Here is a 25,566-nt window from a genome sequence, read left to right on the forward strand (position 1 = left end):
GGGCTAGGGGGCACGGACTTCATCATCCTCCCCCACCCCCCGACCATCGTCAGCATCGCCTGCCCCCCCACCCCCACCCCGGTGCTCGGGAATTAGGAATACCGGCTCGGCTCCAGGGTAGGGCTCCCAAAGCATCTACACCCGCTGCACCCCCTGGGAGCTCCCTACCTTCGTCTTCTTTTTCTTCATCCTCAAGACTCTCGAGGCGATCTGGATGGTGGACAGGGTCTCCGCGTAGTTGCCGGCGGCCGCCGAGATGTGCGCGATCATGGTGGTGCGACAGTTCACGTTCCCCAGGGACTCTCGCAGCAGCATGGTGAGTTTGCTCTCTCTGCCAAACAAAGTGAATTAAGGCTGCATTAGTGGGTCATGCTTCACGTTGGCTGTCAGGGTAGGACCGCGGGCCTCCTCGTGGCTTTTTTGTTGTGGGCAGCAGGGTTTTTTTTTCCCCCCATTTTTAAAAAAAAGGGCATACTAATTAACATCATTTTCTAGCACACGGCTGTTTGTAGCGGGCAGCCGAGCAAGGGCTTCTAACCCCAAGGATGGAATCCACGTGACACACCTCCCTTGGCACTCGTGTCCCGCTCCTGGGTACGCCCGTGCGTCTGTGTGCGCCCACCGGGCGCTGTGCACGACGGGACCTGGGGATAGGAACTGGAGGAAGGGAGAAGACGGCTCTGTGACTGATTCGGCAGGCCGCGTGCACACACAGCCCTTCTTTGCAAGTGTCTGCGCGCGAGCGGTCCCTGCAAGGCAAAGTGGTTTGCCAGCCACGAACCTGCGTGTTAGATCCGTGTGTCTGCAACGTACCCAGTTTGTTTGCGAGAGTGGCAAGCACTTTATCACCATCTGTCTCTTCCTCTCGTGCCTGCACGTGGCGGCAATGCAGGAGAAGGTGTCTGTGTTCCCGATTACGCGTGGAGAAACAGACACGGGCCCGAGCACTCAATCCGTCGGCCACAGAACGCAGACCTTTCTAGAAAGGCCTCCTCTGGGGACTCTGCAGGTGCCGTGTGGGGCCAGGGCCCTGAGTGGTGATAATGAGGCTCAGGACTTTACAGATGGTGGTTGCAGGCTCTTCCAAAACTGACCTGGAGCGATGGTGCATGTGTTTCCATTCCTGCACGTGTCCCAACAGTCTCCCTGCCTCGCTCTTAAAAGGCTTCTGCTTACGTCATCATCAGCCCTGTCCTCTCAACTGCTGCCAGATGTCATTTCACCTCTGGAAGCTTCCCTGATCCCGAAGGCAGAGGCAGCCTCTGCGTCTCCCGTGCCCTGTGTGCATAGCTGTGCGTTGTGTTCAGAATGCCAGGTTCCGGGGGCTCGTCCTCACGTCCGTGTGCCCACCAGGCTGTCAGCTGGCCACCCCCCCGCAGAGCTCCCTGGAGAGGGACCGTCCAGCTCGGCAGACCCAGTGTGAGAGGCAGGCTGCCGTCAGCAGAGATCAGGCCTTGGAAATAGGGAAACCCTTTCACACGTGACCTGCATGGGGCCTTCGGGGAGGAAGACTGCGGGGTGAGAGCCAGAGTTTGCCTTTTCCATCTGGAACCAATTAAGGTGTCAGTTCGGGACGCCAGGCTCACTCTGGCTCAGTTCCAGGGCAATTAAAAAAAACGCATCAGGGTTTTCCTTCAGCCGAAATCGTCAGTGATGAAAGTCGTGGAAGGAGAATGTTGCGGACTGAATGCAAGCAAGCTAACCCCCAAAGTGATGCTATCGGGGGGGGGGGGCCTTCGGGAGGTGACCAGTCACAAGGGCAGTGCTGTCATCGACGAGAACAGCGCTCTTATAAGGGGGACTTCCAGGGGAGTTCGCTCGCTCCTTCCACCATCGGAGGCTGTCACCAAAAGGCAGCCGTCTATGAACCAGGAAGCTGCCTCACCGGACACCAGACCTGCTAACACCTTGTTGAACCTCCAGCCTTCAAAGCTCTGAGACATACATGTCTGCTGTTTGAGGCCCTCCGTCTGTGGTTATTTTGTCAGAGCGGCCTCAACGGACTGAGACAGGGAAGAGGGTGTGCAGAAGGATCGAGGCCTCGCTGCAAACACTCATCTGCCTTCAAAATGTGTCCAGCAGGCAGGTCACGGATGCCACCAGAGCTGACAGCCAGACGGGCGGTCGGGTCCCACCCCCGGCACACACTCTCCGCGGAGACCCTGCACCTGCCTAAGTCTAGGGTTTTGTCTTCACTGTGTCTTCGAGTGGAAGACACATCCCATCAGGGCGAAGTCGTGACCGCTGCAGTCAATTCTTACTGTCCAAGGTGGTTGTGGTCTATTAAGTCTCTGTGAACCCTGAAGCAGTGAGTCCAGACGGGAACGGTTCCTCGGGGCCACTGGTCAGTTTCCCGTCAATGAATCGATCGATACATAACCTCGTTTCACGTGTTTCTGTTTAGAACACCTGATTTAATACACATTCCTTACAAATGATGAACTACGCGCACTATTTCTTTAGAACAAAACACTAGCTGAGGGTCTATTTTTCTGACCCTAGGTAATAAGAACGTAAATTTCTTTGGCTTTTTCAGCCTCACAATATTGTCCACTATGCTTTTTTTTTTTTTTTTTTGAAATTTTTAAATTATTTATTTATTTTTCATGTTTTTATTTTTGAGGGAGAGAGAGAGGCAGAGACAGAGCATGAGCAGGGGAGGGGCAGAGAGAGAGGGAGACACAGACTCTGAAGCAGGCTCCAGGCTCTGAGCTGTCAGCACAGAGCTCGACGCGGAGTTTGAACCCACTAGCGGTGAGATCATGACCTGAGCCAAAGTTGGACGCTCAACCAAGGGAGTCACCCAGGCGCCCTGATGTTTTTTTGTTTTTGTTTTTGTTTTTAATTTGATCGATCATCTTATGAATCCATAAAGAGAGCCATTTATCTGTAGTTTCATCATGCATTTTAGATGTTACCTTACTCTTTCTGAAGCAGCCTGATGCACAGGCCAGTGAATTCCCTCTTCCTCTTTCTGGATGTACCAGATTGTTGACTCATTAACACTGAATTCATGCCAAACGGCACTACAACTCATACCTGAACGAGGCTTCTTGAAGATACATATTTTCTCCATAAGGCACGTCACTGCCTTCTCGCACCAACGAACGCCGGGCCACCCCCACAGCACTGTGCTTGGGGGCCTTTTCGGCAGTGAAACCACCAACAAAAAGCACACAGATACAAACAACGTGGCACCAAACAGGACTCTGAAGAGGAGCCTTGTTTATAAGAAGAGAGGCGAGACGAGGAGGCAGAGGGCTGGCTTGTCCCATCTCAGCTGGGGACGGCACATCAAGCCACCCCACGTTTGGGCCGCTGTGCACGTCCGCAAACGACAGCAAAGGCGCCACTCGAGCTGAGTTTGAAAGTGATTCGTAAACACAGAACCTGCAGCTGATGAGGATCACGTGTCCCACAAAGTCCCCTGGTGTGAATGCCTGCTAACCGTCATGCTCTGCTGAGGGCACGCTCCCTCCTGCGTGTGACCGCGTGTCCGTCCTCAGGAAGAGGGGCCAGGAGGAGCAGGCAGAACACGGTTACATCACACTGTCTGCCCTGTGCATTTCCACCCGGCTCCCCCTTCATCAGTCAATCGTAGGATGATTTTTTTCCCCAAGTCCACACTGTCGGAAGAAGCCGGGGCACGTTGCTTGGCAACCGGCGTTTTAGCTCTCCTCGAGGAAAGCCAGTAAAACTGCTGGCAAGACTCTTTCACACGGGCCTCTCTAGACTCTAAAACATATCCTTATGGGAATGAAAAATGGTGGCTATAAAGCTTGGGTTCTCTTCTGCCTCGTGATGATCTTTTAACTTGGAACAAAGACAGTTAAGTTGGGGAGGGAAGGTGAAAGAAGGGGCAGGGTACTAAAGGCTGAAAACTGCAGATTTAACTTGGTGGCTGGGGTAGGAAAATAAAAAGATTCAAAAGAGTTTCCAGGGCAAGAGTCAGCATGGACTCAGTCTACGTCTCTGTGTTACGGCTGAGGCAGGAGGAAGGGAAACGCACAGGTGCAGGGCCAGTGGCCCCCAAGGCCTAGCTCCAGGCTGGATGGGGGACTTAGGGGCCATGTGGGAGGGGTCCTTGCTGTGCAGGATGGCGTGGGTGGGGGGCAGGAGCCGACTGCAGTCTGGGGAAGGCCTGGGCCAGTCTTCCAAGCCCCCATGTGCCTGGCACACATATTCACCTCCTTTCCGCCCCGTGCCGTGTGGGGCATACATCTTTTATTTTCTATTTCTTTTCAATGGTTATTTATTTTTGAGAGAGAGACAGAGACAGAGCACGAGCGGGGGAGAGGCAGAAAGAGAGAGGGAGACACAGAATCCAAAGCAGGCTCCAGGCTCCGAGCTGTCAGCACAGAGCCCAACGCGGGGCTTGAACCCATGAACCGCAAGATCATGACCTGAGCTGAAGTCGGAGGCTTAACTGACTGAGCCACCCAGGCGCCCCTGCACACACCTTTTAAAATGGGTTTTGGAACGATGTCTTCCTTTAAAAAATAAACCGACCTTTTATTGGACAAAAGAATGGGAGAGTGAACAAATGGTAATGGTAATAATTCAAAAAGAGCATGATGAGCAGGTGGTCCCCTAGGGCAGGGCCTGCAGGCCAAATCCAGCCCACCACCTGTTTTTGTAAATAAAGTTTTATCGGAACACAGCCACACCTGTTTGTTAACATATTGCCTCTCGCTGTTCTCGTGCTGCAACAGCAGAGTCGAGTAGTGGCGATGGAGCCCGAGTGGCCCATCAAGCCACAAATGTTTACTCTCTGCTCCTTTACGGAAAAAAGGGTGTTATTTTTGACCCGTGTTCTAGAGTAACAACATAACGCCGTCTCATCCCAGACACGGCACCAAAGAGTCAGCAAGCTGAGCGTGAAGGTGGGTCGCGATTTCCTTACTATTCAACGATCTCTTCCTGAGTGGACATTCTGCGTTGTCTCTCTTTTAGTTGAGATGTTTCGCAAGGAGAGAGCGGAAGTCAGCATAATGGAAACCGGCGAGGGACAAATCCCGAGCTATAGGCTCACTCGAGCACCAGGACACATTATGGGCAACTGCCCGGATCACCTCCCGTTTCATCCAGAAGCAGAGCCCGTCCTTCTGAAGGGGCTGTGAGGCTGGGCCTGTTATCTGCAGCGGCCCGTTCAGGAGACACGGTACCGAGCACATCGGGTATCATACAGGTGCGAGGTCACACTGTATCCAGTGAGGGACACACATGGGTAAAGCGCATTGTGACATCATCGTTAAAGCCAATGACACAAGGACATCTAATACTACACACGATAAGGAAAGCGCCCTCCAGCCTGAGGGGCGTCCCCAGTCACTGTGACTCCCACACCTCCACAGTGACAGCACCGTCTGTCTCCTTAGCTGGGATTCCCCTACGTGGTGTTTATTTGTTGAGGTCCCTAAAACACCCAACAAAACTCTGAATTCCTTTCTGAAAGGGTGGTCCAGAATCCATAGCTCATTATTCGTTGACCCTCCAGAGGGGCAACCCTCCCAACTGGTGAGGGGTACAGGTCCTCTGATGAAATACGATACCCGCATCACGCTGCAGTGTCAGCCCAAGAATTTCACAAGAAAAAGGCCATGCCTTTCCTGAGCAGTGTTAAATATACTCCTTTTCCAGAAAGGTGGGGAGGAACCCTGGAGGCAGAAAGTGGGGCATCTGTGAACCATGTCCTTCTGAAGGAGACAGAGACGGCCAGCTCTGACTCACCACGTCGGGCAGCCTGACGACAGCACCACAGGACGACCTTCTTTCACGCCCTGCTTCCCGTGAGAGAGACACCACAGGTGTCCACTGGTAACGTGCGTGGGGGCCCTTCAGCACCCACACCGAGAGGGCTCAGAATCAAGCAAGAAGAGACTGTGCCTTTTCCCTCATGTCAGTTCTTAATGAAGCGTGGAAAGAAAGGAGCTTAGTTAATCCAGAAGACTAATTAAGCTCCGGGACAATCTGCAAGAGAGAGAGAGCCCTGTGGGCGGCAAGACTCACAGCAGACATAGACACCAGAAACACGGGCACACGGCTACCCACGCTGCCCCATGCAGGCCTGCTTTCCTCCAGAAACATGACAGTGTTTTCCTTTAAGTGATACACCATCGGTATTGAAGAATGGAGACCACGCACACGGAATTCAGGTGGGTGTCAGAGACCCAGATCAAGGTAACAGTGAACATTTAAATGCCAAAAAAAAACCCACAAAAACCCATGTTGGCAACCCTCGCATTCTGTTTTTTAGAGAGAGAGAGAGCAAGAGAGTGCAACACTCCATGCTCAGCTTGGGGCCGGAAGCGGGGCTCAATTCCACGACCCTGGGATTCTGACCTCAGCTGAAATTAGAGTTGGACGCTCAACCGACAGATCTCCCAGTTGCCCCATCACTCACATTCTTAAGGATATGACCCTGGAGCCACACTGCATTCCGGAAAGCATCCCCCTTTCTATCCACTTTACCTGTAACCTGCCAGAATGTGTTGTAGAGCCTCAGGCCGACAGCTTGACCCGCTGGGCAAGAGTTGCTAGGTCTCAGGCCAGCTCCAAGGGTTCTGACCTCCCAGCTCTGCCCCCAGGCCCCAGACCCCTGCATTTACCCACTGGCCACCAGGAGGAGAGAGGAGAGTGAAAAGGTAGCACGAACAGAAAGGAAGAGAAGAGGCAGATTAAAATCGTGAATTTGGGCCGAGTCTGGACACTCAAATGGAATTTTCCACTCTCTCTCCCACTGACCCTGCCTCCTTCCTATTTACATCCTACTGGTCTGTGAACATCCTTTCTTACTGTCACCTAATGGGTCGCTAGTGAGTGACCTCCTGAGGCCAGCCTAAGTATTGGGGACCAGGGTCCCAAGACATCAGCATCCATGGCCCAATGTGGACCACATCTGTGTTTTTGTTTTTGTTTTTGTTTTTGTTTTTGTTTTCACCCCATTAGAAAGAGGGTTGAGCAGAGGACACCAGCCCCACTGGGTGAGGGCAATTCTCGTGCCTCTGTCTTCTAGGTCCCAAGGACATGCCTTCTTGACACTGTTGAGTTGACAGATTGAAATACATACATCCACAGGGGAAAAGCACTTCCCTCGAGTTTATTTATTTGTAAGGGTGTTGCTGACTCCCTTCTCACGACTGCTTCACAGACCTGCACGCTTTTGGGAGGAGACTTTTCGCGCCTCCTCTTTGGGGAAGCCGTCTGCTCTGCAGGGACGGCCTTCACTCAGCAATGTTCCCCTCAAGGGTGCCAACCTCTCAAGGCATGAACGATCCGGATCCTGGTGCCACAGAAGAACCAACAGCTTGGTACAGACCAAGCTATCCTAATGCATTTTTTTTTTCAACGTTTTTTATTTATTTTCGGGACAGAGAGAGACAGAGCATGAACGGGGGAGGGGCAGAGAGAGAGGGAGACACAGAATCGGAAACAGACTCCAGGCTCCGAGCCATCAACCCAGAGCCTGACGCGGGGCTCGAACTCACGGACCGCGAGATCGTGACCTGAGCTGAAGTCGGACGCTTAACCGACTGCGCCGCCCAGGCGCCCCTCCTAATGCATTTTCAAAAGGAATAACGTGAAGTTGCTGTGGTTTGGGCATGACGCCATTTGTCCCGCAAACAGTGTGAGCAGGTCTCACTGTGGGACGCTGGGGAGCGGAGTGCAAAATGGGGCAAACCTCCTTCAGTGACAGGGGCTCTGGCTTGTATAATAAAGCACCGGCAAAACCAGCCCCTATTTCCGGCACGTGTGTTAGAGGAGCTTCTGGAAGCACTGGGCATTTAGCCATGTGAGAGATGGAGAGTTCCCTCGTCGGGGGGAGCTCGGGGAAGGACCCCGCGGAGAACCACCCGTTGCCAGCCGAAGGGCCAGCCTCTGTGATCCAGCCGGTATACACGTGATGTGGGTGTGTGCCTTGCTTCACCTAAAACTGCCTGTGGGTGGAGGTCCTAAAACTGTAACCAACTGGGAGTGGACAAGGTTAATCTAACTGTTCGCTCACAGAATTCTTTGTTAGACACTGGAGAGCCCTGAGGCACAAACGGCGCCATTTTGGAAGGCTTCTGACACAGAGTAACACAGGGGAGCGATGCCTCCTTCCCCGGGCTGTCCTGCTTATCCAAGGCTGGCACCATGGTGGCTCCAGAACTCTGGGGGCAGTGCCCAACGAGAAGCAAGAAAGACGGGACGGTGGCCCACAGGGGGCCTATGTGAAGCAGTACTGCCCCTGACAGACTAGGCATGTGATGGGCATCCATTTGGAAAATATATGGGTGGAAAGCCAGTTCACGTAAGCTAAAGGTTTCGCATTGCAGGTATGGGTTGGGGCCAATGAAAGCTGCTTTCTGACCTGAATAGTTGCCACTGTTCTCAGAGGAAGACAAAGTCTAAGGAAATCTGGGCTGCGTGAGTCCAGTGGAACCTGGATGTCAGTGTTCCATTTATCTGAATAAGATAAAATTCACAGGAGGTCGGCCTGCTTCATGAGAAAGACCAGCTGTAGGGGCGCCTGCGTGGCTCAGTCGGTTAAGCATCCGACTTCGGCTCAGGTCATGATCTCACGGTTCGTGAGTTCGAGCCCCGCGTCGGGCTCTGGGCTGATGGCCCAGAGCCTGGAGCCTGTTTCGGATTCTGTGTCTCCCTCTCTCTCTGCCCCTCCCCCACTTGCACTCTGTCTCTCTGTCAAAAATAAATAAATATTTTAAAAAATTTAAAAACAGAATAAGGGGCACCTGGATGCTCAGTTGGTTAAGTGTCTGACTTCGGCTCAGGTCATGACCTTGCGGTTCATGGATTCAAGCTCTGCGTCGGGCTCTGTGCTGACAGCTCAGAGCCCGGATCCTGCTTCAGATTCTGTGTGTATGTCTCTCTCTCTCTCTGCCCCTCCTCCACTTGCACTCTGTGCGTGTCTCTCTCTCAAAAATAAACATTAAAAATTTTTTTTAAAAAAAGTTAAAAAAAAGAATGAAAGATCAGCTATAAGCAGTGAATAGTCTCATTAAAATATTTTAAGAGAAGTATGTGATATAATTTACTTATATAGCTATCAGAACGTTCAAGTTAAAATTCTAACTTAACCGCTTCAGATTTACCTAATAAGACATACTTGCAATGAGTAACCTGGTTATAATACATGGATTCACTTTTATAAACTAAAAGTGTTCCATAGAAAGTTTTTTTTTTGTTTGTTTTTTTGTTGTTTGTTTGTTTGTTTTTAATTACTCACTTGCTTAACAACTCAGGCCTTCTCCTCAAGAGCAAGGAAAAATCTCCATCCAGTCTCAGTTATTGGCCACTCAGAATTAGTAGAATCTGAATTGCTCTAAATATCCTAAGTTCTGCTCAGGAAAACATACATTCCTTCCAAGACCATAGCACACAGGGATGACAGAAGATACTTTAAAGGTGATTCATGCAATGAGAATCACAGTATTGAAAGTCTGCCGATTCTAGGACACACTCCTGAATGAAGCTGAGAAATAATTTTAGAACCACAGAATATCACAGTTGGAAGGATTCTCAGGGGTCACTGCATTTTCCGATAAAAGAACTGCCATGATAGCAGGTGATCTGCTTTCTGCCAGAATGTTCTTAATGACTGAGAACTTACCAACTCCCGGGGTACGCTATGTAATATCTTTGAATAGCCTCCATTATTAGAAAGCTCTCTCCTGTACTGAACTTAAATCTTTCTTATGCTTCTAACCATGGGCACTCACTCTGTTCTCTGTGAGCACACAGGGTAAGACTAATTCTTGTGCACACCTTGGCCCTTTACAGTTTAAAAGACATTTATCATATCCTCCTTAAAGGTTCTCTGGCTTGGAAATATTCCCTACTCCTTCCATTGCTCCTCAAACATTTAGTTGGTCGTGCAAACTCATACCAAGCCTCCCTTAGTATGAGTAGTGAAGAATAGGGCTTTGCTCAAAAAGGTCTAGACTTTGTCCTCAGCCTCTGGGAGGTAATCTATGTCATTCCTGTTAGAAGGGTATTTGTTTAAGGTGGGAGCTGACCACACCAGAGAGATCAACCGTGTGATTTAGGTCAGGGGCTTTGGGCTATGCAGGACCAGTCAACCCGTAGACTGAGCACAACCATGTAGGATATCCATCCATCCATCCATCAATCATGCTATGTAAGGTAGTCCCCCAAAAAACTCTGCACACCAAGGCTCAAGTAAGCTTTCTGGGTGGTAATACTCGCGTGTATGTCACACACTGGCACCGGGAGGATCACACACTTTGCACAGACAGAACAACAGAAGCTTTGTGTTTGGACCACTCTGTGCCTCTTCCTCGGGCTGGTTTTGATCTGTGTCCTTTCTCTGTGATGAATCACAGCTGTGAGTACTTTCAGTGAGGCTGTGAGTCCTCCTACTGAATCAGCAAACTCGAGGGTGGTTTCAGGAACCCTTCAAACTCGTACGAGGTGTCAGAAGTCTGGGGCAGACTTGGTGGTTCAAGGATTGCACCCCCAATCCCCACAGTGTGGCTAATTCCAGCCAGCTCTTTTCAGTAAGATCCTGCAACGCTGAGGGTAAAAGCTGTGCTTTTATGTTGACCTTTCTTTTTATTTTGACCTTCCTTTCCAGTAACTTGGACAATGTTAATGGTTAATGACTTATTAGCTCTAGCACAGAAGGGAAAAGATCATATATATATATATATATATATATATATATATATACACACACACATATATATATACACACATATGTATACACACATATATATACACACATATATATATACACATATATATATATACACACACATAGACACATACATATATATATATAGATGTGTGTGTATATTTATATATATATATATTTTTTTTTTTTACTTAGTTTAGCATGATCAGGAGCTAAGAATGCCATCACTTTGATGAAAAAAGAAAAGAAAAACTAAAAACAATAACCTAGAAGGCAAATTAGCAGACCTTACATATAGAAAACGGGCCCAAAGGTTTCCCCTGAATTGCCCAAAATTGTGTATGCTAATGAAGTCTAAGATGCTACCAAGAGGTGCTTAATGAGTCGGTAATGAGATCCTCTACACTTACTAACCATGCAGACTGATCTGTAATAGATGCACACTCAGTAATTAATCTACCTGCAGGACCAGATTAAGAGGAATAATAATGTTTCTATTATTACTGCAGTTAAAAATTTTTTTGACGTTTCTTTGTTTTTGAGAGAGAGAGAGAGAGAGAAAGAGAAGCGAGAGCAGGGGAAGGCAGAGAAAGAGAGGGAGACTGAATCTGAAGCAGGCTCCAGGCTCCGAGCTGTCAGCACAGAGCCTGACGCGGGGCTCACACCCTCGGATCATGAGATCGTGACCTGAGCGAAAGTCGGACACTTGACCCAGGCACCCCTATTACTGCAGTTTGGAACATAAATACTATTCTGACATTTCTCACATTATTTGAAGTTTCACTTAACTTTTAAAAATTCACATGGCCTCACAGATGATAAAAGCAGCCTGAGTGTCCGCTGATAGATGGGTAAAGAAGAGGTGTTATATATACACAACGGAACATTACTCAGCCTTTTATGCAAGGAATGAAATCTTGCCATTTGCAAGGACACAGATGGAGCTAGACAGTATAATGCTGAGCAAAACAAGTCAAAGAGAAATACCGTCTGATTTCATTCACAGGTGGAATTTAAGACACAAAACACATGAACAAGAAAAAAAAGAGGCAAACCAAGAAACACACTCTTAACGCTAGAGAACAAACAGGTGGTTACCAGAGGGGTGGTAAAATAGGGGGGCGGGGTGAAACGGGATGGGGATTAGGAGTCCACTTATCACAGTGAGCGCTGAGTAATATATACAGTTGTTGAATCACCGTATTGTGAACATCTGAAACTAAGACAACGCTGTAAACTGTAAAAAATTCATTGGGCCACAGCCATTATTAATTCTCGATGCTTAGACATTTCTACAGTCCAGTCACGTTTTATAGAACCGCTGCCACAGTGTAAAGGGGGAGGATAAGTTATGTTGCACTATAACCCATTACACATTCTCCGGGTGAAGATGAGCTCATAGTACTGTGTGGAAGCTTTGCTGTCCTTCAAGTGTAGGTCATCTTCAGGTTTGTGAGCGTCCGTTAATTCCAAGGTCAGAGATCTTTGCGGTAATCCAAAAGGGAGTCAGGCGCTGATGGGTGACAGAGGTGGCGGCAAGAGTCATGTTGCCATGGTGACCCAGAGCCCCTCCCCCCGATACCTGCTCGCTCCTGTCCTTCTCCGTGGATTTTTAAATTTATTTTTTTTTAATGTTTACTTTTGAAAGAGAGAGAGACAGAGCATGAGCAGGGAAGGGCAGAGAGGGAGAGAGACAGAGACAGAATCTGAAGCAGGCTCCAGACTCTGAGCTATCAGCACAGAGCCCAAAGCGGGGCTCAAACTCATGAGCTGTGAGATCATGACCTGAGCCGAAGTCGGACGCTCAACCGACCGAACCACCCAGACGCCCCTCTTCTCCATGGATTTTTCAAGAATCCTCAAAAAGAGGGCCGCCTGGGTGGCTCGGTCGGTTAAGCGTCTGACTTCGGCTCAGGTCATGATCTCATGGTTCCTGAGTGTGAGTCCCGCGTCGGGCTCCATGCTGACAGTGTGGAGCCTGCTTGGGATTCTCTCTCCCCCTCTGTCTCAAAAGAAATAAATAAATAAACTTTAAACAAACAAGCAAATAAATAAATAAATTCTCAAAAAGAAAATACACGAAGGTTACAAATGGAATTCTTGGACATAACGAAATCCTACTCTCGCCTGGTGCCTTCTCTCAAATCTCTCCCCCTGCCTTCCTGCTACACCACTCCCCACTGACTGTGTCCCCTGAGAAATACATCTACGTTTTAGGAATGTCCCCATGCTTTTCCATGAGTTGTAATGTCTGTTTCAGGGAAGAAACGTGTACGAAGTGCACGTCTGACGGGGCATCTTGATGGCACCTCTACGTCCAGTCTCTGACTGCCCTTCAGTGTTGATGTTACAACTGTGTGCAATCCGGGCTTTGAAAATCTGCAAGTGTATTTAGAGCCCTTTCAAAAGGACTGTGTTTACCAAAAAGTGGCAGGGAAGCATCTGGAAGGGTTTCGTCTACTTTTTTTTTTTTTTTACCAATTCTCTATGCAAAACCCTAAGATGACAGAGCAGTGTGGGTCCTGGGTGCCTTACGGGGCTTTTAATTTCTGGAAACCCAGGTGAGTCCCTCTTGCACCACATTCCTTGGAAAGGCTAGAAAGAGGTTAAATGGCATTAGCCAAAGGGTCCTGGCTTAATGGTAACACTAGGTGACACTCATGATGACCTCCAGTCTCCAGAGTTCGATTTAGCCAATCCTATGCTTGCTTGCCATCAAAATAAAACAAACAGAGAAAATGCACATATGAGCCCTGAGTGGTCACCTCATTTGCATTCCCTTGACCGTGTTTTGATCTTGTGCACACCACGGGCGGGGAAGTCCAATCTCTCTCTGCTCGATCAGACTGCGTACCCGTGCGCTGCCCTTGTGTTGCAGGATAACCTTCAAAGAGACAGGACCGAAGCTGGCTCGCTATTCGAGGCCTGCGGCATAGAATACCACGCTGTCAGAAAGGGTTCAGCCCAGTTCTTGGGAGGACGGATCAGATGATCAAACGTGCTCTCTCCAGTGATACGGAGCTCACATCTCTCCCTGTGCTGTGGCTTTTCTTTCGAGTCATGAACATGGAGCTTCAAGGTCACGAGGAGGCATTCACTGCTCTCTCCTCCCACCCCTCTCCCCTGCTCCTGACCAACGGCCTTGCAAACACTTGGCTGTGGATACTGAAAGCAGCTCCAGAAGGAACACCATCGCCACAAAGTCCATTATTCACCAAGATGGCGGACTTGGGTGCTGGCCCGATGGGCGGCAGACCAGCACGACCATGGTTCCAAACCACTTGTTATTTCATTGACGGACAGTCTGGGTGGCCTCCTCCTTATCATATAAAGGGTGACAGCGAAGAAGAGTCGGCAGCTTTGGACCTGGTGCTGGACAGAGGGAGGAGGAGGCTGCGAAATATCCCAGACACCTTCCGGCCGGTAGACTCTGACCATCCCACTACTCACGACTCCTTGAGTAAGTGTGGACTTTTGTGCCTCTCCTGTACTGTGGCTCATCCCAGACACTTAGCCTAGAATGCTGTTTACTTTAATCCTATGGAAATTCTTTAACACCCAGCTGCCTTCACTAACCCACCAGTCATCCCCACCAAAGCAACGCAAAGCAAAACAAAAAACAAAACAAAACAGGAAAAGTCTGATGGTTCTAGAAACTCTCAGGGACTTTGTGTCCTTGGAAATCACCTGCCTTCCCTTTTCTTCTTTTTTATTGTAGTAAGACACACGCAACATAACTTTACTATTTTAGTTGTTTTAAGTACATAGTTCAGCTGAATAATATTGCATTGCACGGACATACCGCATTTCATTTTCCACTCATCCACTGATGGACACCTGGGAAGTTCCCACCTGTTGGTTATTGTGAAGGACCCTGCTGTGAATATGGCTGTGCAAGTATCTGTTTTAAGTTGCTGCTTTCAATGTTTTTTTTTTGGGGGGGAGAGAGAGAGAGCGAGCATGTGAGCAGGGAAGGGCAGAGGGAGAGAGAGAATCTTAAGCAGGCTCCATACTCAGCGCAGAGCCTGATCTAGGGCTGATCTCACAACCGTGAGATCATGACCTGAGCCAAAATCAAGAGCTGGACACTTAACTGACTGAGTCACCCGGGCGCCCCTCCTTTCCATGCTTTTGAGTATGTATCTAGGAGGGGAACTGCTGGACAATATGGCAATTCTATTTTTAAGGTTCCGAGGAACTGCCAAACTATTTTCCAGAGTGGCTGTACAATTTTACAGTCTCACCAGCCCTGAGTCCGAGTTCCAAATTCTCCACATCTTTGCCAACATTTATTTCTGCTTCTTTAATAACAGCCTTCCTAACGGATGGGAGGTGGTATTTCATTGTGGTTTTGTTTACATTTCGCTAGTGGCTAATGATGTAGAACACATCCTTTCATGTGCTTATCAGCCATCTGTGTATCTTCTTTGCAACAGAAAAGGTCTATTCATTGTTGCAGTGAATTGCATTTTTGTTGTTGAATTGTAGGAGCTCTTTATATATTATGGATACGAATCCTATATTAGATATATGATTTGCAAATGCTTCCTCCCACTCTGTGGGTTGTTTTTCCATCTCTTGTTGGTGTCCTTTGATGCACAAAAGCACCACTTCCTTTTTTTGGTAACACTTCATCATTCTTAGATTTCAACTAACAGTTTTTGGCATCTGTGGCTCAAAAGCTTTCCCATGTTGCTTTTCCTATGATAGGCCTGCCAATAAGAGTGACCAAACATGGCCCATGGAATTTTGTGAAGGCACTTGTCCAATATGGTTCTTGTTATTTGCAGACCACTAACCAGTCACCAGCTGGGGAGAACTTGAAAGATGGTTGTTAAACACGTGTGCCACAACTGCCCAGGGACAAACTTCTTTTGAAATCATGTACAACCAACTTCAAGGAGATGATGAGGGCAACTCTGTTAGAACGCCTTCTGGGCATCACGTGTGGTTTACGGAAACATCATCCCGCAGTCCTCACGAAATATACCAACTGGACTGGCTCTTGGCACAGAGGCAGTGCCTACTAATTGGAAGGAATTAAAAGGAAATTAAGTTTAAGAATGGTTTCATCACCGGTACATGTCTGAGAAGACATGTTACACAGAGGCCACAATGCGCACATTTAATAACTTAAGAGAGAGTCTGCAAGATTTTAATAGGGAATGACACACGAAGAAATTGCACATTTCTTGAAAAAGAATTAAGAAAGCTGATTCGAGCTCTCCAGTGATAATTATTCTGCTTGAAAAAAAAGCTATTGTGGCACAGTATCTATGTCTTTTAAGTTGATGGGTCTCATCACAAATGGCTATTCATTTCTTACACGGGACAAATGTGGTTTTGAGTTCAGACTCAAATCACTGATATCCTGCAAAATCCTTCCTTGGGCAGTTTCTCAAAGTCCTGCCAGAGACAAGAAGCTTGCAAACTAGGAGTTAATCACGTCTTCCAATGCCACTTCTTTTCATCTCCCCACTTCTAAAAAAAATTTTGGAACATCACAGCGTTACTTTGAAATGCTATGAAGCAGTCTCCATGGGTGAGATTGACGGTCCCAACACCACCAAAGATGCCTTCTTCTTGAAGAGCTGTATAAATTGGGCAGCGGTCACTTCTCTTCTCTCATCACATCTAGGACCTAACAGTATCCAGCACAGAGCTGCCCTTCTATGAATATTTAAACAAATACCAGAAGAGTACCTCTCCCTCAAAAGAAGTCTCCCCCTGCCCGACCAAGCTTCCTAATTCTGTAACTTCCAAAATACCTTTTCTTTTTCCTCATAAGGGGCCACTGTCACAGCGCGACCCCTTGGACTGAGTGTGTGCTGAGCACAGGGCTCCCAGTCCCCCTGTTTTTCCAGGCTCCCAAAGCATTCCAGAGGACAAGCCATGGCCTACTTGTGTGCACACAGCCCATGATCTTCAAGGACAGCTCACGGGAGAGACATTTCCACCAAGGTTACCATCAGCCCCGCCTTGAGGAATGTGTACAACAATCCCCAAAGAGGAACAGTCAGAGCCACCAAGATGCCCTCAGTTTAAAATCAAGACTGTGGCCAAGTCAAGTCAGGCCAGTCTGTAAATGCGTCTAGGTTATGATCCCATGGTTTCCTTAGATTGACACTGCATAGGATGAAGGTCTCTAGAGCAAAAATGTTGGGTCTCAGCAGAACGTATAGGTTCAAAAGGCTGATAAGACCAGGTTGTAGAGTCGAGTTCAATATCAAGGCAACTACTGTTTACAGTTAATATCAGCAGAGGAAACAGCTTCCGATGTGGTGATTTTGGAGGGTCTTGTTACAAAGCCCAAGACTGCCCTGTCCCCATTCCTTTAACACACACAGAAAGTCTTATTTGGATGGATAGGCTTACTTGGAGGGAACTCACCCAACAAGTATTTACTAAGAACTGAAGATACATGTAGGCTCTCTGCTGGTCCTGGGATGACAAATGTAGACAGACATGCCCCCTGCTCTGCAAGGCTGACCACAGGTTCAGAGGTGCCCAGAAGAGTCTCAGTGTATGCCCATTATCCCGCATCCTGCCCAGTTTCTGTTGTCCTGGAGTTTTCATTTTCTGAAAACATGTTATTATTAAGACTTTATTGTTATTTATTTATTTTTACATCTTTTAAATGTTTATTTATTTTTGAGAGACAGAGTGGGGGAGAGGCAGAGAGGGAGGGAGATGCAGAATCGGAAGCAGGCTCCAGGCTCCGAGCTGTCAGCACAGACCCTGACACGGGGCTCGAACTCACGAACCACGAGATCATGACCTGAGCCGAAGTCAGACGCTCAGCCAACTGAGCCACCCAGGCACCCCTATTATTAAGACTTTAAATGACAAGATGGGAAGAATTGGACAGACCTTCACTCTCTGCCTTCATGGTCCACGTGCAGTGGATGGGGCTCCTACCTGAAGCCTTAGCATTCCCGCTACCTGGGCAGACATGTGCAGAAATGCACTTGTAACCGGTTACCGGACATACATAATTCGTAACTGTGCTCAAACACACTTCTGTTTCTCCCCAGAGAAATACAAGCTGTGGTTGTCACAATCTGCAAGGTTTACACATACAGAGTCACTGAACTTAAGAAAAATTTTGTGATCGATCTTATGTGAAATAAACACCTATTTCATTAGGGGGATGATCAGGTCTTTCTCTGCCGCCTGTCACCAGTCGGATTTGGGAAATTTGGGAGTCTAAAGAACTAGCTTAAATGATAGAATATTGCTGACAATGGACAGTTTTTAACTTGAAGTATACTGCGGAAGTCTGCTTCAGTGTCCTACAAGAAGGCACTGGAGTTTTGGAAATAGGTCTTTTACATTTTAATTGTACTTTGTTCAAAATGAGTTGTAAGCCTGTTATCAGGTGCTCACCCAACGAAACACAAAAATCGCAGCCTGGGAAGCTTGTGATGAATTGCGAATATTAAATGAAACAAAGCTTACAGACAGGCAGGACCCTGAAAACACATTCCTGCAGAAGCAAAGAAGGAGCAGCATGAATATTAGACAGCAAGAGACAAACAGCATCAAGGATTAAATTTTGAAATTCCAGAACTGTGCTCTGGAAATTCATCTGGGGGAGATCTTTTATTATTTTATTTGGGGGGGGGGGGGCAGGGGGAAGATCTTTTAAAAGCTCACACACAATATTCTTACTGAGTTAGACACGTATTCTGCCGAAAAGGACTTGTAGTTGGTCGTGGTGCACATAAATTCTTAATTATTTTCAACCAGACTGTGATAATCTCCCAAGAGAAATAGAAGCTATAGTGATAGAAACACAGAGCTTTATATGTTAACACACATGGGCACACACATGTACAAGGTAGGCAGTGAGGGAAGTGAAGAAGAAAAACACTGTAGCTCTAAGTTAATACTAGAAAAAATTATAGTCTTCAGAAAGACGCCATTGATAGGATAATATGCATAGATTTGCTGAAGATGGTTAAAATAGGTGAATCGAGAATCATTATTCTGCTTATATTTTTTAGTCTTTATTTTGAGAGAGAGAGAGAGAGAGAGAGAGAGAAAGATGGGAGAGGGGCAGAGAGAAGGAGAGAGAGAATCCCAAGCAGGCTCCGTGCTGTCAGCGCAGAGCCCAATGTGGGCTTGAACTCACGAGCCCTGACATCATGACCTGAGCTGAAGTCGGACGCTTAATCCACTGAGCCCCCGGGGCTCCCCTCTGTTTATTCTACTTGAATGTTCTGAGACACAACATAAAAAGATTTTACTTTTTTTCTTTGTTGTACATGGATTCTTTTGGTAAGAAAATACTTCTGAAGGTTATTTGGATTACGACTCTTTTGCAAGTCACTAATATAAATGGATTTGTCAGAAAATAGTTCAAAAAATTAATATTATTAACTAAGTAACTCTTTTGCTCTCAAAAGTGTCCAGTTTGGAGAATAAATTATAGGATTCCCTTACTTACACTTTAGAACAGGGAGAAATGTGTAACAGAATACAGAAAAGTATCAAAAAAAGTAATACGGTAGTCTAGGTACCTAAAAAGACCTTCTTATCAAGTACAATTAAACACTGCAGGTAAGATATTTTCACAAATCTTATTAAATGCATTGCTGAGCTTGTAAAAGAGTCAAGAATTTTCAGGCCAAAAAAAATAAATGAAATTGGGAACTTACCAGAACTAAGCATAACACACAAGTCTGCTTTACGCTGAAGGCATCTGCCAAACCAGGTAATAATCTGCTTAGTTTTACATGGCTTCAAAGGACATTGGAAACAGAAGACAAGGCCAAAAGGCTGCCCAACATGATGGTTTTAACAGGAAAATCCCCTTCAACAACACCTGCGCTCCTCACTATATAACACAGGTCCATGTCGAAAAATGGCACAGAATAGAAAAAGAAATTGTCCCGAGAATATGGAACCACAGGCTAGATTAAAGCAGGTTTTCAGTTTTAATTCTCAGTAGCTGGGTGATCCAAAATATTTCAAGCTGAGAATATCACGTAGGGTATCCTCAACTGGTAGGGATCCCAGGCACCGAGCAGAAGAAAATACAGATGATAAAGTAAACCATCTTTATCCTTGGTCTCAAAGAATTCTCACAAATAAAATGCCAATGGAAAGCAGTTGCCTCGGGGCAGAGGTGCACAAAGGATGGAGGCACCATGAGAAAGAGCCAGCAGAAACAAGAGGCAGAATGAGAGGGTCCAACAGAGATTACAAATAATCAACAAAAAGCTGATTAACATGCTTAAGGAAATTAAGATGTTTGAAGGAAGACAACAAGAAAGTCATCAGAGACGACCAATTTCTGCTTCTGGCCATGTTGGAAAACCGGGAACTAGACTGACCCTCCAGCCTTAAACTAGAAAAAAAAAAAAAAATTAGGAGAAAAAAAATGTTTTGGATACTGGGCAAGAGCAGCAGAGAAAAGTAATCTTTGAGAGAAAGGAAACAAATGAGCCGAGCCCTGCAGGTGGCCCAGCTCCCCCACCACCTGGAGAGGTGGCAGGACAGAGGAGGCCAGAGGGAGCCAGGCGGCCACCTGCTGAGAGAGGAGACAAAGTTGAGAATTTGGGGAGGCCAAGGCAGCTAAACTTTGCAGGATGGAATAGTAGAAAGGAAAAAGGAGAGAGCTGGGGAGAGACAGAGAGTGAGAGAGGGAGGGAGGGAGGGAGGGAGAAAGGGAAGAGGGGGGAGACCATTCCGTCATTCCATGGGAGGGAATAGTATGTGTTCAAGCAGACAGAGTGGAAAGATCTGCTCATATATGGGGTTTGGGATGGAGTCCTCAGAAGGGGCTGATAATAACAATACTACTACTAACAATAATAATGCTAGAGTCCTCTAGCTCAGACTAGCCCTAGATGCTCTGCACCTGCCCTAGCAAATCAAGCCTCAAAGGAGCAAACTGATTCCAAATAACTGTGGACTTCAGTCCCATGGATCACACAGTATTTATTTTTTAATTTTTAATGTTTATTTATTTTTGAGAGAGAGAGAGAGAGAGAGAGAGAGAGAGAGCATGAGCAGGGGAAGAGCAGAGAGAGACAGGGGAGATACAGAATCCGAAGCAGGCTCCAGGCTCCGAGCTGTCAGCTCAGAGCCCGACGTGGGGCTCGAACCCACAGACCGTGACATCGTGACCTGAGCCGAAGTCGGACGCTTAACCGACTGAGCCACCCAGGTGCCCTGGGTCAAACAGTATTTATAATGAAAACAGAAAATATTTTGAACTAGTGATAGTGAAAATCATCATCATTATCAAAACTTGAGGATACAGACAAAGCAGTGTTTAGTGCATAATGTATAGAATTAAGTGCTTACATTATAGTGTAAGAAAGAGCAAAAATTAAGCCAAGGTGCCATCTTCAGATGGAGATAAAGAATAGCAAAATAAACTAAAAGAAAGTAGAAGAAAGGAAACAGTGAAGAGCAGAAACTCACTCAATGGAAACCAAACATACTGCAAAGAAAATTCACCAAGTCCGAAGTGACTAAGACAGTATCTGCACAGGCAGAGAGCCCAGAGACAGACCCCCTGCATGTGTGGACACTTGTTAAAAGACCCAACGGGCCTCGCAGATCTGTGGGGATTAAAAAAAATGGTGCAAAATAGTAGAATCCAGAGTTTACAAAGAGCTCCTACAGATTGATAAGAAGAGAAGCAACTTTATAGAAAATGGGGCACCACAGGGGTGCCTGGGTAGCTCAGCTGGTTAAGTGTCCGACTTCGGCTCAGGTCATGATCTCACAGTTCGTGGGTTCGAGCCCCCCATCAGGCTCTGTGCTGACAGCCCAGAGCCCGGTGCCTGCTTTGGATTCTGTGTCTCCCTCTCTCTGCCCACCACCCACCCACCCCCTCCCCCGCTGGCACTCTGTCTCTCTCTCTCTCTCTCAAAAGTAAAGATTAAAAAAATTCAAAAAAAGAAAAAGACAATGGGGCAAAAGACACAAACGAGGGCTATGCAAACAGAGAGTAATAACTAAGAAACATGAGAAGATACTCAATGCCACCAGAAATATCCTGAAAGCATGAGACTCTGACTTCTAGGTACCCGAATTAGCACTACTGACAGGGTGGCTTACTGGCCACAAAAAGCTCTTTTCCCCGCCCTCACACCTGGGAAATAGGAACAAATCAATGGCATCGGCACAACTACGGAGGCTTCCAAGTTGTCACTCCAGTGAAAAAAATCTCAAAAATAGTCAGTGTACCGGTTGGGATAGTACTGATGGGGAGTGGTTGCCTTCTTGGCCAGCCCCCATCATGTATGGAATTTATAGTCTCTGGAGCCTCTGGTTTGACTCACTCTCTACTCAAATCTGTATAGCAAGAAGGCTTGGAATGATGGGATTCTGCTACATTTGCTCAAGACTTCAGAGAATAGATTGCAAGGCACCAGAAACCACTTTCTTCTTGTGGGTCCCAGACCTGGCCATCTGGGTAGTCACGTGTGTTCCCTCTGGATTCTGCAGTGATACACCTATCCCTCCCTCTGGACTCAGGCTCTGGCACGCTGAGAGATGTTTCACTTCCATTTCGAATGGGTTTCTACACATCCACATCTACTCTTTGCTCCTGGAGGAACAAGATGGAGGACAGTGGGTTTAACGTGCGGACGGTCTGAGAAAAAGGTCCAGCTACCCCGGATGGTGTATGCACCGAATAGATTCCCAGCGTCTCAGAGGATGCAGGCTACATTCACTAGAACCCAACGGTTAAGTGCTGGCTCTTTGGTACCACATGAACAGACAACTGAGCTGTGAGATCACAGTCAAATTCTAAACCTGAACTCCTTATGTGTTGGGGTCTATACAGTGAGGAGGGAGTGTGAGGGCAAAGTACAGGCTAACAGCACCCACACCCCCTTGAGTGGAATATGTGTGATATTCCTCAGACACTCCTGGCTACGCAAGAACAAAGGAAAGGGGTTTAAGTGCTCGCCATGGTGATGTGGGAAACTAAGGCAAATGAAATATTAAATTCTCTTACTGCCTGCAGCCCACTGACAAGTCCTTGAAACTGGCAGAGTGACCTGCCTCTAGGAGCTCAGCTGCCTCAATGATGACACTTTGTTGGGGGCAAAAGAGACTTTTGGCTTAACATTATCCTGACCCCCCAGGAACCTGTAAGTCTACTGTAACATATAAGAATTCCTTTGGAAACCTCCTTTATCTCATCTTCCCCAAGATATATGCTGGCCATCATACTCCAAGGTTATGGCCCCCCAATATACATCTGAAGGGTCTCATGACTGAGGTTTTATTGAAAGGTAATAAATGGCGTTTGCCCAGCAACAGCTAGCCCCTCGAGGTCCTGGAAAACTTGCTTCCCAAATTCCTTAGAGACTTACTCTATCCCTGACCCCCTCCCAACCTGAGAGTACATACTCAGTTATCCCACAGGACCCCGGTGCAGTCCATGGGTCCTGTCCCCCTGTTTTAATAAAACCACCTTTTTGCACCAAAGACGTCTTCATGAATTCTTTCTTGGCCGATGGCTCCGAACCCCGCCCCCCCCCCCCCCATCTCCCCAAACCCCATCAACAACAGGACTACCAAAGGCCTGATAATGATTGTGGAAGAGACTTGAGAGACCACGGTCATATTCTCACGGTGGTTCACTGAGCACGAGATGCTTCCTTGTGCGTTACTTCCTTACGACAAGTCTGAATCTTCTCTGCATTGTACAGATGGAGACTGGAGATCCTCAGGTCACACAGGCAGCAAATGAGGAGCTGAGGCCTGGACCCAGGTCCACCTGGGCTAATTCTGTGTGCTTTCTCCATGCTACGCCCTGGGGATAACACGGTGACTGAAAAGGCGAGCTTCGAGCCCGACAACCTGAGTTCCAATCCTAGTTGACCAGATGCTATACCTGTGACAGCTGATGAGTTGCCAGACCTTTCTGTGTTTCCGTGTCTTCATCTATAAAAATGGGGAAACAACAGCATCTATCCCTAAGGTTCATGCGAAGACCAAAAGAGAATGTTTGTATTATATAGACTGGATCTGCGCTCAGCAAATATTCAAAAAGTGGTACCTTTGCTACTCATTGCTTTTGTACGATGCTCAAGCTTCCATGACCCTGTGAAATGGGTCCTTAAATGGGCCCTTGAACAAAGGACTTAATGACAAAAGGGCGATTCTGACTCCATCCTGAAGGCTTTTAGAGGAATAATCACTTCGTTCTTTACATTTACAAATTATAGGTTCAAATAAATGACTTTGGTGAGCAAAGCCTCTGGCTTCTGGAAAGGTCAAATTGTATGGCTTTTAAGGGTGGCTATTCTCCTTTTCCAAAGGAAATTGTCAAGCAGATGCCAAGATGGGTTTGATTGTTCCAGTAAGAAATCAAGCAGGGAGGTTTGCTTTTTCAGAATTTGATTGTCAAGGAGGTCACAGTGGGGAAGGCTCTGGGCTGTGGATTTGTCCTTTCCTGTGGTGGGTGGAGGCTCAGCGACCCAGAAACAGGAAGGGCCTGCAGGCACTTTCCTGGGCCTTACCCGGGAGAGACTACCACTCTGCCCACTTCCGAAAGTTAATCACAAGAGCGGGTGAAGCCCCATCCACACGTGGCCTGTCCTTCTTGACACCAGAGTACACGGTCTTCTAGATGTAGCTTAAAATTTATACCATTGTCAAATAAAGCGCCGCTATTCCCAAATCTGGGGATATTAGCTGGGCACAGGGACGGCCTTTCTTTAGCGTTCCAACGCATTCCTGGAACGTCCCTAAACTTAGATCATTAGGGCACCAATCCCGAAGCCATGCCATAAATGCCTATTGCAAAGAAAGAGTTTGCTTGAGTAACTGAAACTCTTGAATGGACTCTAAGACACGTTTGCTTCTACCAAAGTCCAGACACTCGGAGAGTTAGAACAGTAAGCATCTGTATTGTATCGGATATTTATTATTGTCATGATTTATTACTGCTAGAGGGAACATATTCACAGGTGACAAACTGGACCTTTCTACTTCTTTGAACATCCTCTACAATGTGACTTTTAGCTCTCATCTCTTGTCTTCAAACCGAGTACTGGTTTCTTCTGTCCTCCTGGTCTCTAAGGTCTGTGCATCAGCCCTAATGCTCAGAATAGTAGTTTATACATCACAGATGCTTGACAAATCGCCACAGTAAACCTGGCAGAGTGAATCTATTTTTACTCTATATTTGATTCGAGAAGGTAGGTCGTAGCTTCAATGCCTCTCCACCTCCTATACAGCTAGTATCACCACGAAAAGACACACTTTGTGCTAGCCGAGAACAGGGTTCTTTGTTGAAAATGTTCTTAAAGTTTATCTACTTATTTTTAGAGAGAGAGAAAAGCACACCGATGAGCAGGGGAGAGGGCAGAAAGAGAGGAGAGAGAGAGAATTCCAAGCAGGCTCCACATGCTGTCAGCACAAAGCCCGACATGTGGGGTTTGAACTCACGAACCACGAGATCATGACCTGAGATGAAATCAAGAGTCAGACGCTAAACTGACTGAGCCCCCCACAGGCGTCCCTGAGAATTCAGTTCTGATGGCCTCAAAGCAAGTCTGGAGGCCCAAAAGCGTCTTCCAGGTTAGTGAGGCAGGGCCACCCAAAAGTTGAAGGCAGAAGCCTGACTCCTATCTGCTACTAAAGAAGTAGGGTTCCTCTAAAGCCTCCACCCAAAAACTATTAGAAGTAATTAATGAATTCAGTAAAGCTGAGGGATACAAAATTTACATACAGAAATCGGTTGGATTTCTATATGCTAAGAATGAAGTAACATAAAGAGAAGAAAAAACATTCCATTGACAATTGCACCAAACTGAACAGGCGGAAGACCTGTTGTACTCAGAAAACTATAAAACACCGATAAAAGAAACTAAAGATGACACAAATGAAAGGCATTCCGTGCTCATGGATTAGAAGAGCAAATATTGTGA

At 47.1% G+C, this 25,566-nt stretch overlaps 1 protein-coding gene across 4 annotated transcripts in view; it reads right to left on the reverse strand.

Moving 5' to 3' along the window:
* Positions 1 to 25,566, reverse strand: part of KIF26B (kinesin family member 26B) — a 464,762-nt gene that overhangs the window by 20,101 nt on the left and 419,095 nt on the right. For all 4 annotated transcript variants that reach the window (XM_042924645.1, XM_042924648.1, XM_042924647.1 and 1 more), the window contains one exon: positions 169 to 331. In XM_042924645.1, coding sequence (XP_042780579.1) covers positions 169 to 331 — 163 coding nt within the window. The remainder of the gene's footprint in view (positions 1 to 168; positions 332 to 25,566) is intronic.

The sequence above is a fragment of the Panthera leo genome, chromosome F3 (genome assembly GCF_018350215.1).
Source record: "Panthera leo isolate Ple1 chromosome F3, P.leo_Ple1_pat1.1, whole genome shotgun sequence".
In the NCBI taxonomy this organism is placed as follows: domain Eukaryota; kingdom Metazoa; phylum Chordata; class Mammalia; order Carnivora; family Felidae; genus Panthera; species Panthera leo.